Source organism: Mauremys reevesii, linkage group 1, assembly GCF_016161935.1.
Source record: "Mauremys reevesii isolate NIE-2019 linkage group 1, ASM1616193v1, whole genome shotgun sequence".
NCBI classification, from domain to species: Eukaryota; Metazoa; Chordata; order Testudines; family Geoemydidae; genus Mauremys; species Mauremys reevesii.
Genome location: NC_052623.1, coordinates 44,710,276 through 44,726,835, shown reverse-complemented (window position 1 = coordinate 44,726,835; position 16,560 = coordinate 44,710,276). Strand labels below are relative to the sequence as shown.

The 16,560-nt window shown below is 38.7% G+C and overlaps 1 protein-coding gene across 16 annotated transcripts in view; it reads right to left on the bottom strand.

The window, feature by feature from the left end:
* ZMYM2 (zinc finger MYM-type containing 2) overlaps positions 1–16,560 on the bottom strand; it is a 227,519-nt gene that overhangs the window by 30,530 nt on the left and 180,429 nt on the right. For 9 of the 16 annotated variants that reach the window (XM_039543409.1, XM_039543383.1, XM_039543374.1 and 6 more), the window contains 4 exons: positions 12,138–12,252; positions 10,414–10,665; positions 9,902–10,022; positions 5,504–6,346 (listed from right to left, as the gene is read on the bottom strand). In XM_039543409.1, the coding sequence (XP_039399343.1) occupies positions 6,154–6,346; positions 9,902–10,022; positions 10,414–10,665; positions 12,138–12,252 (681 nt within the window). In that variant the 3' untranslated portion in view covers positions 5,504–6,153. Of the gene's footprint in view, positions 1–5,503; positions 6,347–7,537; positions 7,590–9,901; positions 10,023–10,413; positions 10,666–12,137; positions 12,253–16,479; positions 16,518–16,560 lie in introns of those variants that run through there. The other 7 variants (XR_005600151.1, XM_039543420.1, XM_039543429.1 and 4 more) reach the window with 4 other exon arrangements.

Genomic DNA, 16,560 nt, shown 5'->3' with positions numbered 1-16,560 from the left:
GCCCTTCAGCTCCTTTTGGTGAATTAGAAATTCCTTTTGTATCTGCTTTTCATGTTCATAAAGTCAAAGTTCAGACCTGCCACTGGAATTAGACAAATTTTGGTTCAGGAAGAAGTTGTAGACTCCTCGCTTTTCCCAGTGAGTTTATCCAAAACAAAGAGTATCGGTTGCTGTTTCTTTGCAAACTATTGGCACAGTCTGATACTAGCAGAAGTGAAGTATTGTAGGCACAAAACTATGCTGACAGGTCTCATGATAGATCTGCCCACTGAAGACCCCAAATCGTATCTTTTTAGGAGACCTTTTTCTCCCTTTCATTTTGAGAGCTAGGGAACTCAGTTGCAAATAGAAGTATACTTAGACAAACTAGTTGAATATTCTCCAGACTCATGGACAGTTAGAGATCTAACTGCATCGCAACCAGCTAGAATTGTGCATGGAGAAGCACACCATTGTTACTATATCAGTGACTTTACTGAATGGAGATACATAACAAATCTGGAGTCCAAGAAGTAAAAATATTCCCTGGACAGATGACTTTTTGCTATTCATGTTTGGAAGCACAGACATTGCTGTGAATCTTGAAAACTAAAAATTTTAACTGGCCTGACACTTCTTTTGAACAACTGACACTATTACATGGATATTTTAGCTAATTCCAACTCCAGTGATTGCATACGGGGTAAATGGTTGAAATTATTTTGCTGTGACATACAGGAGGTCAGACTAAATGCTCTAAGGGTTCCTTCTGACTTTAGAATTGGTTAATGAATTCTGCCTTCCTAAATTCCACTAGCTGTTCAAAATGGCTAGAATCTTCTCTGACTGATCTCCTTTTGCATTTATCCCTCTGCCTCTGTCCATCAATGCCACCAGCTTCAATACCTTGTTTGCATCCCTAAACCTGTTTGCCACACCAGCCAGTCTCATTCAAATCCCTCCTAAAAACTCAATTCTGCCTTTTTATCCACTAGAACTGAAAGGGGGGAGGGAGTTTATATACAAAAGGTACAGCAAGATGTAATGATAGCTTACTGAGGGCTTGTCTTCACTACTGGGGAGATCGACACTGCTGCAATTGATGCAGCGGGTGTCAATTTAGTGGGTCTAGTGAAGACCCGCTAAATTGATGGCAGAGCACTCTCCGGTCAACCCTGGTACTCTACCTCTCCGAGAAAAGTATGGTACGTCAACTGGAGAGTGTCTTCCGTCGACACAGCACAGTGAAGACACCAGGGTAAATTGATCTAAGCTACGTCAACTTCAGCTACGTTATTCACATAGCTGGAGTAGCGTAACTTAAGTTGACTTACTCCGGTAGTGAAGACTAGCCTTGAGTTAAGGAACAGATGAGGTTATCACGCTGGTCCTTCCTGTTTCCATCTGCCCCTTTCTGTCTGTTGATGAACCTCATGTTACATTTCTACTTTTCTGGGCGTGGACCACAAGCTAAAATCTTTGCTGTGGCCAGGAGCTGTTCAGCACAACGAAGAGGAAGGGACGTCATGGAAACTGTTACAATGCCCAGATTTTCTGCCCAGATGCTGAATTAAGTTAGAGCAGCCTGAAGTTGTCTAATATTTTATAACACTACACACAGTTCAGGACATGTTATTTTTCAAGCTCCAAACTTGTGTTCAGCACCTCACAAAAACAAAACTGAAGATAGCCTCCAAACTGCTCTAATCTATCCCATCTATTTCCATGGATTCTTCACAAATAGAGGATAACTGGTGTACAGCATGCCCTAGCCATTGCCTTTTATACTGAATAGGGGGTGCTGTATACCCACTGGGCATTCCCCCACCTGGAATCTCCAAGAGGCAGTTTCAATTCTCTTTCTGCCACCTGAGCAGTACAAAAAGCAGAGCAGAGCTGAAAATCTAACCCCCACACCTCCACTTAATTTTGTGAGGTGCCTAACATACTTCTGGGTGCTCAGAAAGAGTAAATATTAATCTCTGTCAAGCAGTTTGTAGTGTTATTATGCACTGTTAGACACTTGCCACATTTCACGCCAAGATTGGGTGCACTGGAGCAGTGGATTATGGGATTCTTGGTATAATCTGCATATCATGCAAGGTCTTTCAAGCAGAGGCCTTTCATGAAAATTTGGCAAATTAAGAACTGCCAGACTGGATCAGACTTGAGGTCCATTTAGTCTCATATCCTGTCTGTGGCCAATACCAGAAGCTTCATGGGGAAGTGCAAAAAACAAACAAACAAAAACAAAACAAAAAACCACCCCTGCAGCCTGGCAGCTCTGAGATCATCTACCTTGATGAAGGTCTCATCCTAAACCCTAATAGTTAGAGATTGTTTTAAAGTTTTAAGAATGACGTTTAATATCCCTTCCAAAATTTTATTAGTATTAGTTATAATTCTGGATAGTTTGTTTTCCATATGAATGTCCAATCCCTCTTTGAATCTTGCTAATTCTTCACCTCCAAGACAATTTAGATTCGGGAACTCACTGACATAATTATCTGTTGTGTGGAAAGAGTACTTTTTCAGTTTTTAAACTGCTACTGTATAATTCATTGCTACTGTGTAATTCACTTATGTTACAAGTGGGAGAACAGCAGCCCCCAATCTACGTTCTCTACAAGATTCATTATTTTGGAATAAAATTGATTAAAGAGATCTGAAATTTTATTTTTGTCTATTTAAAAGAACATTAGACCAAAATTAATAAAAAACAGAATAGCCAAAACTAGTTAATAAGCTAAAATTTTAAAATCTATACAAGAAAAAAACTGAACTAAGATGTGTGCCTAGCATCATTCTGCTTCTATGTTATCTTTCGTCCTCTCCATACACATGCTTTTTGTCTATGTCCTTTTTCTAGAATGAAAACTCTTTGGAGTGCAGGAATCATGGTTTTTTAAAATATATTTGTACAGCATACCTAGCATAATGGAGCCCCTGAACAGTACAGTAATACAAATAAATTATTATTGCATTCTAGATTTATGTTTTTAGTCTTTTAAAAATCCTTCTCAAATTGATATCTACACAACTACTTTTTGCCTAATTAAAAGTTAACTCTTACAAGTCTTCATTGTGCTTTATATCATAAGACAATAATTAAAAAAGCCTGGGTTTACTTATATAATATACATTTGCTTTCCATGCCCAGAATGCCACTGCATAGCAATCATCATTTTAATAAAAAAAACAAATATTACTACTTACAATTTTCAAAAAGGAGCTTTTCCTTTGTATGAAATTTTCACCATAAATTGTATTTGCATTGCATCCTGCCTAGTGTTGCCACTCTAATTCTCCCATTAACCTAGACACCCGGTATGAAACAAGTCGGCTATACATTCCTACACATTAATTTATTTCTTCATTTTGTTCCTTGGAACCAAGATAGTCAAGAACTGGACTAGCAACAATCTTTAAAAAGAAAAAAGTATTTGCCCTCAACTCCTAATTATTACAAAATTGCATTTATTTATTTTTTTAAAGCTAAGGCTGTTTATTGCATTTTGCATCACCATTAAAATTTAGAAATTATGTAATAACATGTATACATTGAGGCATGATGTGTACTTGACTACAGAATCCCAACAGTTTACAATGTTTGACCTAAACACACTACTTGAATAAACATTATTGCTAATGATGGAATAGCTCCATCTTCTGGAATAAGTTATTTTCATGTCAGCCATCTTTGTATTACCAACTTGGATCTATATGTAAAAACTTCTATTTTAAAGCCTGCCTAAATTATGGTTGTGTTTTTATTGGAGAGTGGAACTAGGGTAGAGAATAGGAGATATTTATGGCAATAATTTGATTTCTAATAGACTTCAGTCATCACTTACTTATGAAATAGAAAAACAATGTAGGTTAGTCCCCAGTATGTCATATTAACAAGAGTCCTTATTTACTTAAAGGAAATCCATAATCAGATTTTGAGGACACTAGGTTAGCTTCTGATTCAGGCAAAACATGCCAGCATATACTTAATTTAAGCACAGAGTCAAACATTAAGTGCTTTCTTGAATCAGTGCTAAAGTGTTGTACTCAACAGGGATGGACATAAGCACATGTTTATGGACCTTCCTGAAATTGGGTCTCTTACTGCTTTTAGCAAAACCACGTAAGCATATACTTAACTAGTTAAACATTTATAGTTTAAATTTCTCTCTCAAGGTTAAGCATATACTTAAGTGCTTTGCCCACCTGAGGTTTCAAGCACATTTAACTTTAAGCAGGTTAGTAATATTGTAGTCCCACTGAACTCAATGGGACTATTCATTTGCTTAAAGTTAAGTTTGTACTTAAGTACTTCACAGAATTAGAAACTTAGTTCCCAAAACATAGAAATATTAAAATTGTGATTATAGTGTTTGAAATTTATTTTACAATCAAATACCTTTTCTATCTCATGAGTATTTTATACCGCTGTTGCTTGAAAAAACAGGCATTAAGTAATGTTTTAGTTTCTGAAGTTGCACCATTGCCTAGAAAATCAGGCAACATTTCACAGCAACAGTCAACAGATTACTGAGCATTATGTGTTAGATAATCTATTGACTAGTGCTGTGAAATGCTGCCTGATTTTCCAGGCAATGGAACAACTGGTGCCAATTCAGCCAATCAAAATAAATAAATAAAAAATGTGTATATTCATCTGCTTTTCTATTAGTGGTATATCTAAAGTTAATACATACTCACGGTCAGAAGAGAATAGCAAAAATTTAAATAAATTTCTTTATCAAAACAAAGCGCTAGCAGCTTTATTTCTTCTATAATAAGGAAAATGAAAAAGTAGTGCATCTTTGCAGGAAATGAATCTCATGGCAATAAGATATATAAAAACAATTTTCTCTCTTTCATCTCAGTAATTGTTATCAATAGATTCTTAAATCATTAGGAATACCATACCAATTACCTACTTTATAGTAGAATGCTGTACTATGATTTCTTGAGTACTACAGGAAATATCATTGCACAAACCACCATATTGTCTGCATTAGTCAAACAAGAGCAGGGAACAAACAAAACTTTAGAGGCTGAACATATACATCTGGAAATCAGATTCTTTATGCAAAATAAATATATTGAACAAAGAACAAAGGACAGCAGATTTTTTTTAAAACTGTCTTTTGACTTTCTGCCATTTCACGTGTCTTCTGTTTTTTTAATAGAGACATTAGTTAAAAGAACTCACAACCATAATCAAATGTTAGTTGTATTTAAGTACAGCATAGCAATGACAAATGAAAAAAAGTTTAAAAATGTAGTATACTGTATTACTTTTTGTAATACTGCATTAATGTCCCTTTTGCTAAGGCTATGAAGGACTGATGTACGGCAATATGGGGTACCAGCATTTATGTTTGGCAAAATAAAAATGGAAAAGAAAATTATAGCATTGCCATCAGACATTTTTACAAAATAAATGTCTAGATGATCACATGCCTTACGCTTACACTCATTTTGAATATATATTTTATTTGAAGGGGCAATTCAGAGAGTCACAAATAAGGAAAGGACATTAAAGGTTTTAATAAGGGCAACAAAAAAGTTGTTTTCACCAGTATAGATTCACATTACAGTACACCAATATTGACAGCATTCTCTTTTGTCTATTTTTGGTACATAAGATGGAATCTCTCTACATAACCTTATAAGGCTTCAGTAACTAAAAAGTAAAAAACCTATTAGTTTACAATTTATTTAAAAATTCTGAAAGACACAGCAAAGTTCTAAACTTTAGTAGTGCTACCCATACACAACCATCTGGTTGAAGAACCCAGTAAAAGAGCCTCCTTTCAAGGAAGCTTGCAACAGTAGAGTTGTGCAATATGGATGTTTCTTACTACAAGAAAAAAAATTACACATGGCACATTCTCACTGATATTTCGCAATGTAAAAAGTTACAAACATACCTAATCAAATAAATAATAATAAAAAAAAAGAATTTGAATGTGTTTGTTAAGTATCCTAAAACCACTACGTAGGAGGATAATGGCAACTTTCACTCACGGATTATTTACATGGTAATACCCAGGTCAGGGTACACTGCTACAAAACTCAAAACAAAGAGTAAACTTGAAATGGTTTCCATAATAAAGGTCTAGCAGCATGACTATCTAATGCTGTTTTGTTTTTCCTGACAGCTTTTGGAAGTTTGTTTTAATCTATATCTTCATCCAGTTCATAATTGTCTTTATCATAAATATCTTTTACTAAAAGAACCCGTACGAGCATGTGTTCCAAAGTGTTACGGTCCAGTGAAGTGGAAGTATACCAGACAGGGCTATCCGAGGAAACAGAGCATTCCGGTTGTAAATAGAACACATCCATTCTCTGATTAAGATTCTGTGGGCTAAAAGGAAAAAAAAAATGGTCAAAAGAGTCCAAGTTTCACATGACAAATCTATACAGGTTTTGATTTTTAACATCCTGTGTGTACAACTATAATTGTGCATATACATATTAGGAGTTGAGGATTAATGTGGAAAAATACTGCCTTCTGATTTGAAAATGGGACCTTATCGTGGCATAAATGGCTTCAAGCATTCTTGTCCAGCTGAAGTTGCTTTTCGATCTAAGATGCTGTAGCTCTCTATAAACTAAAAGCTATTGTATATTTCCTTAAAATTAAAAAGGCTGACACACAGTCAACCCGTGGAACTCTCTGCCAGAGGATGCTGTGAAGGCCAAGACTACAACAGGGTTCAAAAAAGAACTAGATAAATTCATGGAGGATAGCTCCATCAATGGCTATTCGCCAGGATGAGTGGGGATGGTGTCCCTAGGTTCCGTTTACCAGAAGCTGGGAATGGGTGACCTGGAATGGATCACTTGATGATTACCTGTTCTGTTCATTCCCTCTGGGGCACCTGGGATTGGCCACTGTAAGAAGACAGGATACTGGGCTAGTTGGACCTTTGGTGTGACCCAGTATGGCCGGTCTTAAGAGAGAAACTCAAAAACCTGTTTCCTGCCTTTTCTCTCCAAGGTTTGGTTGTTTGGCATAGGCCTTACTATCTTGGTCCCTTAGCTCCTGGGTCCCTATTATATGGTTCCTCTTATTTCTCCTCTGAAGCTGCTTTGCAGTTTCCTACTGAGCCATGCAAATCTGGTGAACTTGGTGCTGTTGTGGCTCAGATGCATCTCAGCATTCTTAGACAGTGGAGAGGATTCTTAAGGAAATTCTCAACACAAAGCTGCCCATCTAGTTTACGATTATATTTGTAAATGATTCTCCTCCCCCTTAAATATTACAGATTTTAAGAGCCATTAGTACTGGGACATGCTTTTTGGCTGAAAGTATTTAGCTGGCTTTTCTGGACTGGCACTTGCAGATTGCAGACACTGAGATCTCAGGGCAGGCCTACACTACAGCTGGGATCGACATTCTGAGATTTATCCACTGGCGGTTGATTTAGTGGGTCTAGTAAAGACGTGCCAAATCGACAGCAGATGGCTCTCCAGTCGAGTTTCTCCCATTGACCCCTCGCAATGTAGACCCCGCGGTAATTCGACCTAAGGTACGTAGCGTAGGTCAACTTACCACGGTAGTGTAGACATAGCCTCACTCAGCTGCAAGAGCAGCTACTTTCCTACTTTGATAGAAACAGACATCATTGTTGGAAGTTGTTTAGATTTGAAATATTACATTTAAACATTTTAATATCCTCAACTGATTCTCAACAATCAGACCTGTTTCTGTTGAAGCAGGCTACGAAATGATGCCAGCAGCTGAAAGTGAGAGGTGTCCCTTTAAAATGTCAGCTGCAGGTTGTCAGCTGATTCTCAAGTACCAGTTTCAAAACCCACTTACAGAATATACGGACCATTACTTGAAAATTAAGAGAACAGTTTTAATTAAATGTTGTTTTAAAGAGGTATTTTACAAAATAACTTCAATTGTGCAGGAAACCTCTCCTCCATTGGGTCAGGATACTAACAAGGTGTGGCAGCAAACAAGACCAGGAGAGAGAGCCTGCAATTGCAGTAGGGAGAATGACCAAGACCTATTTTAAGATATTGTACTTTAAAATTGTGACATTATTAGGAACTGATGAGCTATTATGAAAGCTTCTAAAATTGTTTGTTTTTCTCTTTCCTTTCACTATTTTCAAATAAGTTTCTTGAAAGTGTTTTGTATACTCCATCTATTGGCTACATTGCAGTAGTTAACAAAAATCTACCTCCACAATGTGCTATTACATACAATCCTCACAAGGTGTGTGATTCTAGTGTCTAAGCAAACATATTTTAGCAGGGCAAGGACTATTTAACGGGAACTTGTTTTCAAATATTTAACAGAACACGGAAAACCACAGTGAGAAATCAAAGAGGTAAAATTCTATACTTGGACTTTGTTTTTGCCATACATTCAAATTACACCTCTACCTCGATATAACGCGACCCGATATAACACGAATTCGGATATAACATGGTAAAGCAGTGCTCCGGGGAGGGCAGGGCTGCGCACTCCAGTGGATCAAAGCAAGTTTGATATAACATGGTTTCACCTATAACATGGTATGATTTTTTGGCTCCCGAGGACAGCGTTATATCGAGGTAGAGGTGTATATCTTCACTTTTTAGGGATAAAGTGCAGTTTGCTAAAACATTTTGGGCTTTATATTATACTTTGTGAAATTTCTATGGAACGTCTTAGATTATTTAAAAGTTGTAAAATGTTTCCCATTTTAAGTTCTTCAGTTTTCTACCACATATACATTTCCAAAACCTTCAACCTTTGAAATGAAAGTTTCTAAGTTTTATCTGCCCAAAGCTTTTTTTTTTCCTTTTGAAATTAAATAGTACTTTTTGAAAAACCATTCATCCATTTCTAAGTCATGGGCTAGTGAAAAAATTACTCTTTCTCACTGTGAAAAAATTCGAAGCATGTATTCTGTCTGGACTACAACAAAACAATCTGAACTTGAAATCTACCATATAAGCAGCAGTCTTCAAATGAGAATAAACTCTAGAATATTTTTTTTTAAATTACTCCATAATATTTACCTACATAATAGAACTTTTCATTAAATTGTAACTAATGTGCAACTTATTTTCAGTGGGATTTTTGCCTGACTTGAGAATTACAGAATTGGGCCCTCAACACCAATTCATCAATTTACAAGCAATATAAAGAATGCAGGGGAAGACATAACATGATTATGTTTGCTCAAACTAATATTTATTTCATTCTGAAGAAACCAAAAGAATATTAGTATGCAGCTGGAGTCTGTTAACAGCAGAATTACAGCTGTTTGAGAGTCTTTCAATCAGTAACAGAAAAAACTTAAAATACTTGTCTTCAGCAAAAACAGAGACTATTTGCTTGGAATAACATATCACCACAAATAAAAGGCACTACTTTGGTGTTGGGTATTTGAATCTCTCCAAGTTTAAATACCTTGTGGTTTTCTTTTACACCATTCACATTCTTATTTAACATCTAAACAAAGGGAATCAAAAGATAATTGAGCTTTATAGGCCTAGGTTACCAAAACCAGAAATCAGTAGTAACTGAAAGTTGTTGCCATCACGTGACTTCCTGAAGGCCTATATAAAATAAGACTATTTTGCAGTCCAATTAGTGAACAGATATGCACACCACAAGACACATCATCAATATCTGAATCAACTGGATCTCCTGTTGGCAAGTCTGAGATTCTCATGATTTAATAGATATAGAAACCAAACCATACTCTCACCCCTAGATGGAGTGTCTTTCTGCAGAGCAGAAGGAGGAAGTTTGTGCTGAAAATTTCAGTGCTTTCAATCTGCCTCTTTCCCCAAGCACTACATTCACTTTATTTGTGTAAACATTATTTCACATTGCACCATAATAGTCTCTCCTTCTGCACCCTCACAACTCTAAAAAAAACATACTTATACTAGTCCATGAAATGCTTACCTCTTAGACAGATAGCACTCAAACATTTTCACGGGACATCTAGCAGGATTTGACGTGTTTTCAATTTGTTCAAACACTGGCTCATCATCTTCATGTTTCCTTTTTCCAGTAGTAATTTTATCTTTAAAAAGGAAAAAACCCACCTAAGCCCAAACTTGAAAACATTAGGTAATTTCATTTTTATATTTAACATATTAGATTAGGGTGAACAAAAGTACAACCCAGAATACTGCAATGCAGTCACTTGCATCTCTAAACTGGAGATGCAGCCCATAGACAGGGTTCCAGCATTTGACATGGAGGCTACTTGGATCAAGATGGAACATTTAATGCAGGGAGCTTGTAGTCGCTGCAGACCACACATTCATATTAAAGATCCACTAGCTACAAGCTGCTCAGTTTTATGCAAATGAGGTACAGTCCTCAGGCTCCTGGCAAGGTGCCAAAGTGGCCCTCAATTGGGCAAAATTTGGATGCCTCTGTAATACTTATTTTGAAACTGATAATAATACCTTCACTATCAGCTCCACATAGGGAAGAAACTTGATATCGAAGACAAGCTTTGCTGTCCATTGTTCGAGGATTTTTTTTCCACTGTCTAAAAACAGTGCCAAAGGAAAGTCTTAAGTGCTGCTCCACTGTTTTCAGGCCAAAATATTTAGTGTTAAAGTAGAACAGTGTATTCAGAAGAGCAAATGGAGAGTGTGATCCTAGCTGTTTTATCCTCCAAAGATAATCTTCTTCAACACGAGAGAATATTGACCCTTCAAGGGGGGGAAAAATGTATTAGAGAAAATACAATGAGGCAAACAACCCACATTTAAAAGAATCAATAACTTCTATCAACTGCAAAAAATCAAACAAAATGTTCAATATTCAATGGAAAACTGCCCACATCCCTAAGAGGAGAAATTGAAACCCACTGATTCAGGAAGAGAAAACAGCAATTTCCACATAAGCAAGACACACAAACAACACTTTTTTTGTTAAACTATTTCAACAGGATTCTTAAATTGTCACTCTCATAACTGATGCCACATCATAAAAAAGTGAAGGCCAGAGAAAGTGACCAACCTTGGGTCCTTTCATAAAAAAACACTTATGTTTTTGGGTTGGATTTTTGAGTTTTTTGGTACATGTAAGGGCCCCTGACTGACCCTCTCAATTTTCTGATTGCAGATAGAAGCCTCATCCAGAAAGGACTCCTGTATTACTTTAGGTGGAGGAGTCAACTAGGGCAGCAGTTGCTACCTAAAGAGGCTACACCAGAACTAAGATCACTGGAGGAAAGGGAGAGAAGAAAGGTGCACTGCCTCCTTCTCATGGGTTTGCGGTAGAAAAATTCTAGTGCAACTTGACATCCCACAATCTCAAGAGCGAAGAAAGGAGAGGGGCAGGGAAATAGCTTGTCTCTCCTGGCAGCACTCTGATATAGTGGGAGAGAGGGCAGAGGAGACTAGAAATGAATTCCTCTCCCACCTCATATTTCCCTTGACACACACACTCCAAGACACATCACAGGAGATCTGCCCACTCCTGCTGAGACTGAGAGGTTATGGGGGTAGCTGCATCACAGTAACCAAAGTGCCTAACTTCCCAGCCCCACTGAACACCCTACAATGCTCTTCACACATACCAAATTCTCTCCCATCTTTTCAGAGGTGGGTTGTTTCTCCACTTATTCTCAGGGCTGCTCCAGCTTCAAAGGGGGAGTGATGACCACAAATGCTCCTTCACAGCCCCCAAGAGCTACCTCTCCCATTCATGGGGTGGGGAACAATGGGGTTTGTTTCACCCCCTATATTCTGAAAAGGACCCCGATACCTTTGGGCAGAGAGGAGGCAGCACAAGTGATGCCGCCTAGGCCTTCTGTTCTCTCCTCTGTTGGGTGAGCATGGCTAGTGCGGGTGTTCCTCCCCTAAACTGTACCAGATGTCTTACAGGAGTGAAGGGATACAGGTTCACCTTTCCCTGTCACTTCCTAAGTTGTCTTAGTGCTGCTACATTTTCTTTGCAGAGCTCTGCTCAGTAGGCTGGCCTCATCCCCTGCAATGATTGGGGTGGGTGGGTAGCAGGGACCAGGTAGGCGAGGTGAATGACACATACCATTTTATTTATTTGTTTTAATGTTATCAATCACCATCACAAGGCACAAATTATTTGTTTGTGTATATCTGCCTGTTTGAGAGTACAGAACTGTTAACAGAAGACTGTACACAACAAAAAAGAAAATTACCATCTGGAAGTATGCTTGGTTGCCAACTTCTAAGGATTTTATTTAATTCCTGCTCAAATGTCTCGTAGCTTGGATTAATAAATATATTGTCTTTTCGATTGCTTCCATACAAGTACTAAAAACAAGAAAAACAGAATATTTACTGCGTTGGGAGAATTAGTGACAAAACAACGTATGTTATGAGCCGGCATTTCTTCTCACAAAACAATGAAATTTTCTAATAGTTTAGCAGTTGTAGGCTGGCTATAAAACAAAGTAGTGTAGCATTTAAGTCACATAACATGTAATATTGGGTACAACAAAATTAAAGAGAAAAGTATTGGAGAAAATATTAAAGATAAAAATATTGGTTTAATTAGAAGCCTAATTCACATAAATGAAAAGGATTTTTTAAAAAAATCTCTAAAAAACAAAGTATTTAGTTATGGCACCAACACTTATTTTTCATTTCCAGCTAGATCTTCAGAGTAGATATATTTTTAGCAGGACTACATTTTAAATGTAAAGTGTGATTATTGACAACAATACAAATGACAGAATTACCTTTACTTCTAATACAGAGCAAAGAAAAATATTTACTCATGGTAAAGATATGCAGCATTACAAGAAAGCCTGGGAAACAAGCAGGGAGAACTGGAAGTCCTAGCACAGTCAAGGAATTATGATGTGATTAGAATAACAGAGACTTGGTGGGATTACTCACATGATTGGAGTACTGTCATGGAGGGATATAAACTGTTCAGGAAGGACAGGCAGGGCAGAAAAGATGGGGGAGTTGCATTGTACGTAAGACAGCAGTATGACTGCTCAGAGCTCCAGTATGAAACTGCAGAAAAACCTGAGTGTCTCTGGATTACGTTTAGAAGTGTGAGCAACAAGGCTGATGTCGTGGTGGGAGTCTGCTATAGACCACCAAACCAGGGGGATGAGGTATACGAGGCTTTCTTCAAGCAATTAACAGAAGTTACTAGATCACAGGCCCTAGTTCTCATGGGGGACTTCAATCACCCCGATATCTGCTGGGAGAGCAATACAGCAGTGCACAGACAATCCAGGAAGTTTTTGGAAAGTGTAGGGGGCAATTTCCTGGTGCAAGTGAAGGAGGAACCAACTGGGGCAGAGCTCTTCTTGACCTGCTGCTCACAAACAGGGAAGAATTAGTAGGGGAAGCGAAAGTGGATGGGAACCTGGGATGCAGTGACCATGAGATGGTCAAGTTCAGGATCCTGACACAAGGAAGAAAAGAGAGCAGCAGAATATGGACCCTGGATTTCAGAAAAGCAGACTTTGACTCCCTCAGGAAGCTGATGGGCAGGATCCCCTGGGAGAATAACATGAGGGGGAAAGAAGTACAGGAGAGCTGGCTGTATTTTAAAGAATCCTTATTGAGGTTGCAGGAACAAGCCATCCCGATGTGTAGAAAGAACAGTAAATATGGCAGGCGAACAGCTTGGCTTAACAGTGAAATCCTTGCTGATCTTAAACACAAAAAAGAAGCTTACAAGAAGTGGAAGATGGGACAATTGACCAAGGAGGAGTATAAAAATATTGCTCAGGCATGCAGGAGTGAAATCAGGAAGGCATAATCACACTTGGAGTTGCAGCTAGCAAGGGATGTTAAGAGTAACAAGAGGGGTTTCTACAGGAATGTTAGCAGCAAGAAGGTGGTCAAGGAAAGTGTGGGCCCCTTACTGAATGGGAGAGGCAACCTAGTGACAGAGGATGTAGAAAAAGCTAAAGTACTCAATGCTTTTTTTGCCTTTGTCTTCACAAACAAGGTCAGCTCTCAGACTACTGCACTGGACCGCACAGTATGGGGAGGAGGTGACCAGCCCTCTGTGGAGAAAGAAGTGGTTCAGGATATTTAGAAAAGCTGGACAAACACAAGTCCATGGGGCCAGATGCACTGCATCCGAGGGTGCTAAAGGAGTTGGCAGATGTGCAGAGCCATTGGTCATTATCTTTGAAAACTCATGGTGATCGGGGGAGGTCCCAGATGACTGGAAAAACGCTAATGTAGTGCCCATCTTTAAAAAAGGGAAGGAGGAGGATCTGGGGAAATACAGGCCAGTCAGCCTCACCCCAGTCCCTGGAAAAATCATGGAGCAGGTCCTCAGGGAATCAATTCTGAAGCACTTAGAGGAGAGGAAAGTGATCAGGAACAGTCAGCATGGATTCACCAAGGGTAAATCATGCCTGACTAACCTAACTGCCTTCTATGATGAGATAACTGGCTCTGTGGATGAGGGAAAAGCAGTGGACGTGTTATTCTTTGACTTTAGCAAAGCTTTTGATATGGTTTCCTACAGTATTCTTACCAGCAAGTTAAAGAAATATGGGCTGGATGAATGGACTATAAGGTGGATAGAAAGCTGGCTAGATCACTGGGCTCAACGGGTAGTGATCAATGGCTCCATGTCTAGTTGACAGCCGGTATCAAGCGGAGTGCCCCAAGGGTCGGTCCTGGGGAAGGTTTTGTTCACTATCTTCAATAATGAGGATAATAATGGAGGATGGCGTGGACTGCACCCTCAGCAAGTTTGCTGATGACACTAAACTGGGAGGAGTGGTAGATACACTGGAGGGTAGGGATAGGATACAGAGGGACCTAGACAAATTAGAGGATTGGGCCAAAAGCCATCTGATGAGGTTCAACAAGGACAAGTGCAGAGTCCTGCACTTAGGACGGAAGAATCCCATGCACTGCTAGGGACCGAGCAACTAGGTAGCAGTTCTGCAGAGAAGGACCTAGGGGTTACAGTGGACGAGAAGCTGGATGAGTCGACAGTGTACCCTTGTTGCCAAGAAGGCTAATGGCATTTTACGTTGTATAAGTAGGAGCATTGCCAGCAGATAGAGGGATGTGATCATTACCCTCTATTCGACATTGGCAAGGCCTCATCTGGAGTAGTGTGTCCAGTTTTGGGCCCCACTACAAGAAGGATGTGGAAAAATTAGAAAGAGTCCAGCGGAGGGCAACAGAAATGATTAGGGGGCTTGAGCACATGACTTATGGGGAGAGGCTGAGGGAACTGGGATTATTTAGTCTGTAGATGAGAAGAATGAGGGGGGATTTGATAGCTGCTTTCAACAACCTGAAAGTGGGTTCCAAAGAGGATGGATCTAGACCAGGGGTAGGCAACCTGCGGCATGTGAGCTGATTTTCAGTGGCACTCACACTGCCCGGGTCCTGGCCACCAGTCTGAGGGACTCTGCATTTTAATTTAATTTTAAAAACCTTATTTACTTTACATACTACAATAGTTTAGTTATATATTATAGACTTATAGAAAGAGACCTTCTAAAAACATTAAAATGTATTACTGGCACGTGAAACCTTAAATTAAAGTGAATAAATGAAGACTCGGCACACCACCTCTGAAAGGTTGCCGATGCTGATCTAGACTGTTGTCAGTGGTACCAGATGACAGAACAAGGGGTAATGGTCTCAAGTTGTAGTGGGGGAGGTTTAGGTTGGATATTAGGAAAAACTTTTACACTAGGAGGGTGGTGAAGAACTGGAATGGGTTACCTAGGGTGGTGGCGGAATCTCCATCCTTAGAGGTTTTTAAGGTCAGGCTTGACGGCCCTGGCTGGGATGATTTAGTTGCGGATTGGTCCTGCTTTGAGCAGGGGGTTGGAGTAGATGACCTCCTGAGGTCCCTTCCAACCCTGATATTCTATGATTCTAAAACTGCTAGACTGTGCAAGGCGCCGGAATATTCTGCAGTCTAATGTCTAATTATCTTAATCCTCTTGATCTTACAGACAGAAGTGGTTGCTCTTTTGAACATTGACCAAGAATTAATTATGAGGGCTATACTAGTATTAGACATTATCCTCGCTGGAGACATTTCTAAGAAATGGAGTATTGGCTTCTTAAAACTTCCACTTCAATATTATCTTAGTGAAAACAAGCCTGTTGCTAGTGAATACAATAAAACATGTGCTCACTTCTGGAAATGGCTTCTATTTCTGTACACATCCTTGAAATAACATTAAACACAGCACTCATTTGTATTAAGCAGAAGTTCAGCATATCTTGACTACCTTATCTTTGCACTTAGTTTTATAATAAGGAAAAATGAATCTGTACACTTTCTTTGAAGTCTTAAGTTTCTGAATACACAGTACGTTAGTTCAGAGAATTGATCTGGAATGGATACATTTACAAAAATGCTTTCTTGAAAACTTAAAACCCTTACAAATATTTTCAATGCTGCAGATATGCAATTTTGAATGTATTACAATTCTAAATCAGATAATGCAACAAGTCTGTATAAGAAATCTCAAGAGGATCCCTTCACTTATTTTTTATCCTTGTTTTGGTTAACACATTTACCTGGTCTTGAACGTATTGATGCTTTTTTCCAAGTGCCCCTTTAAAAAAAATATTCTTATGTGCTTTCAAAATATATCAATG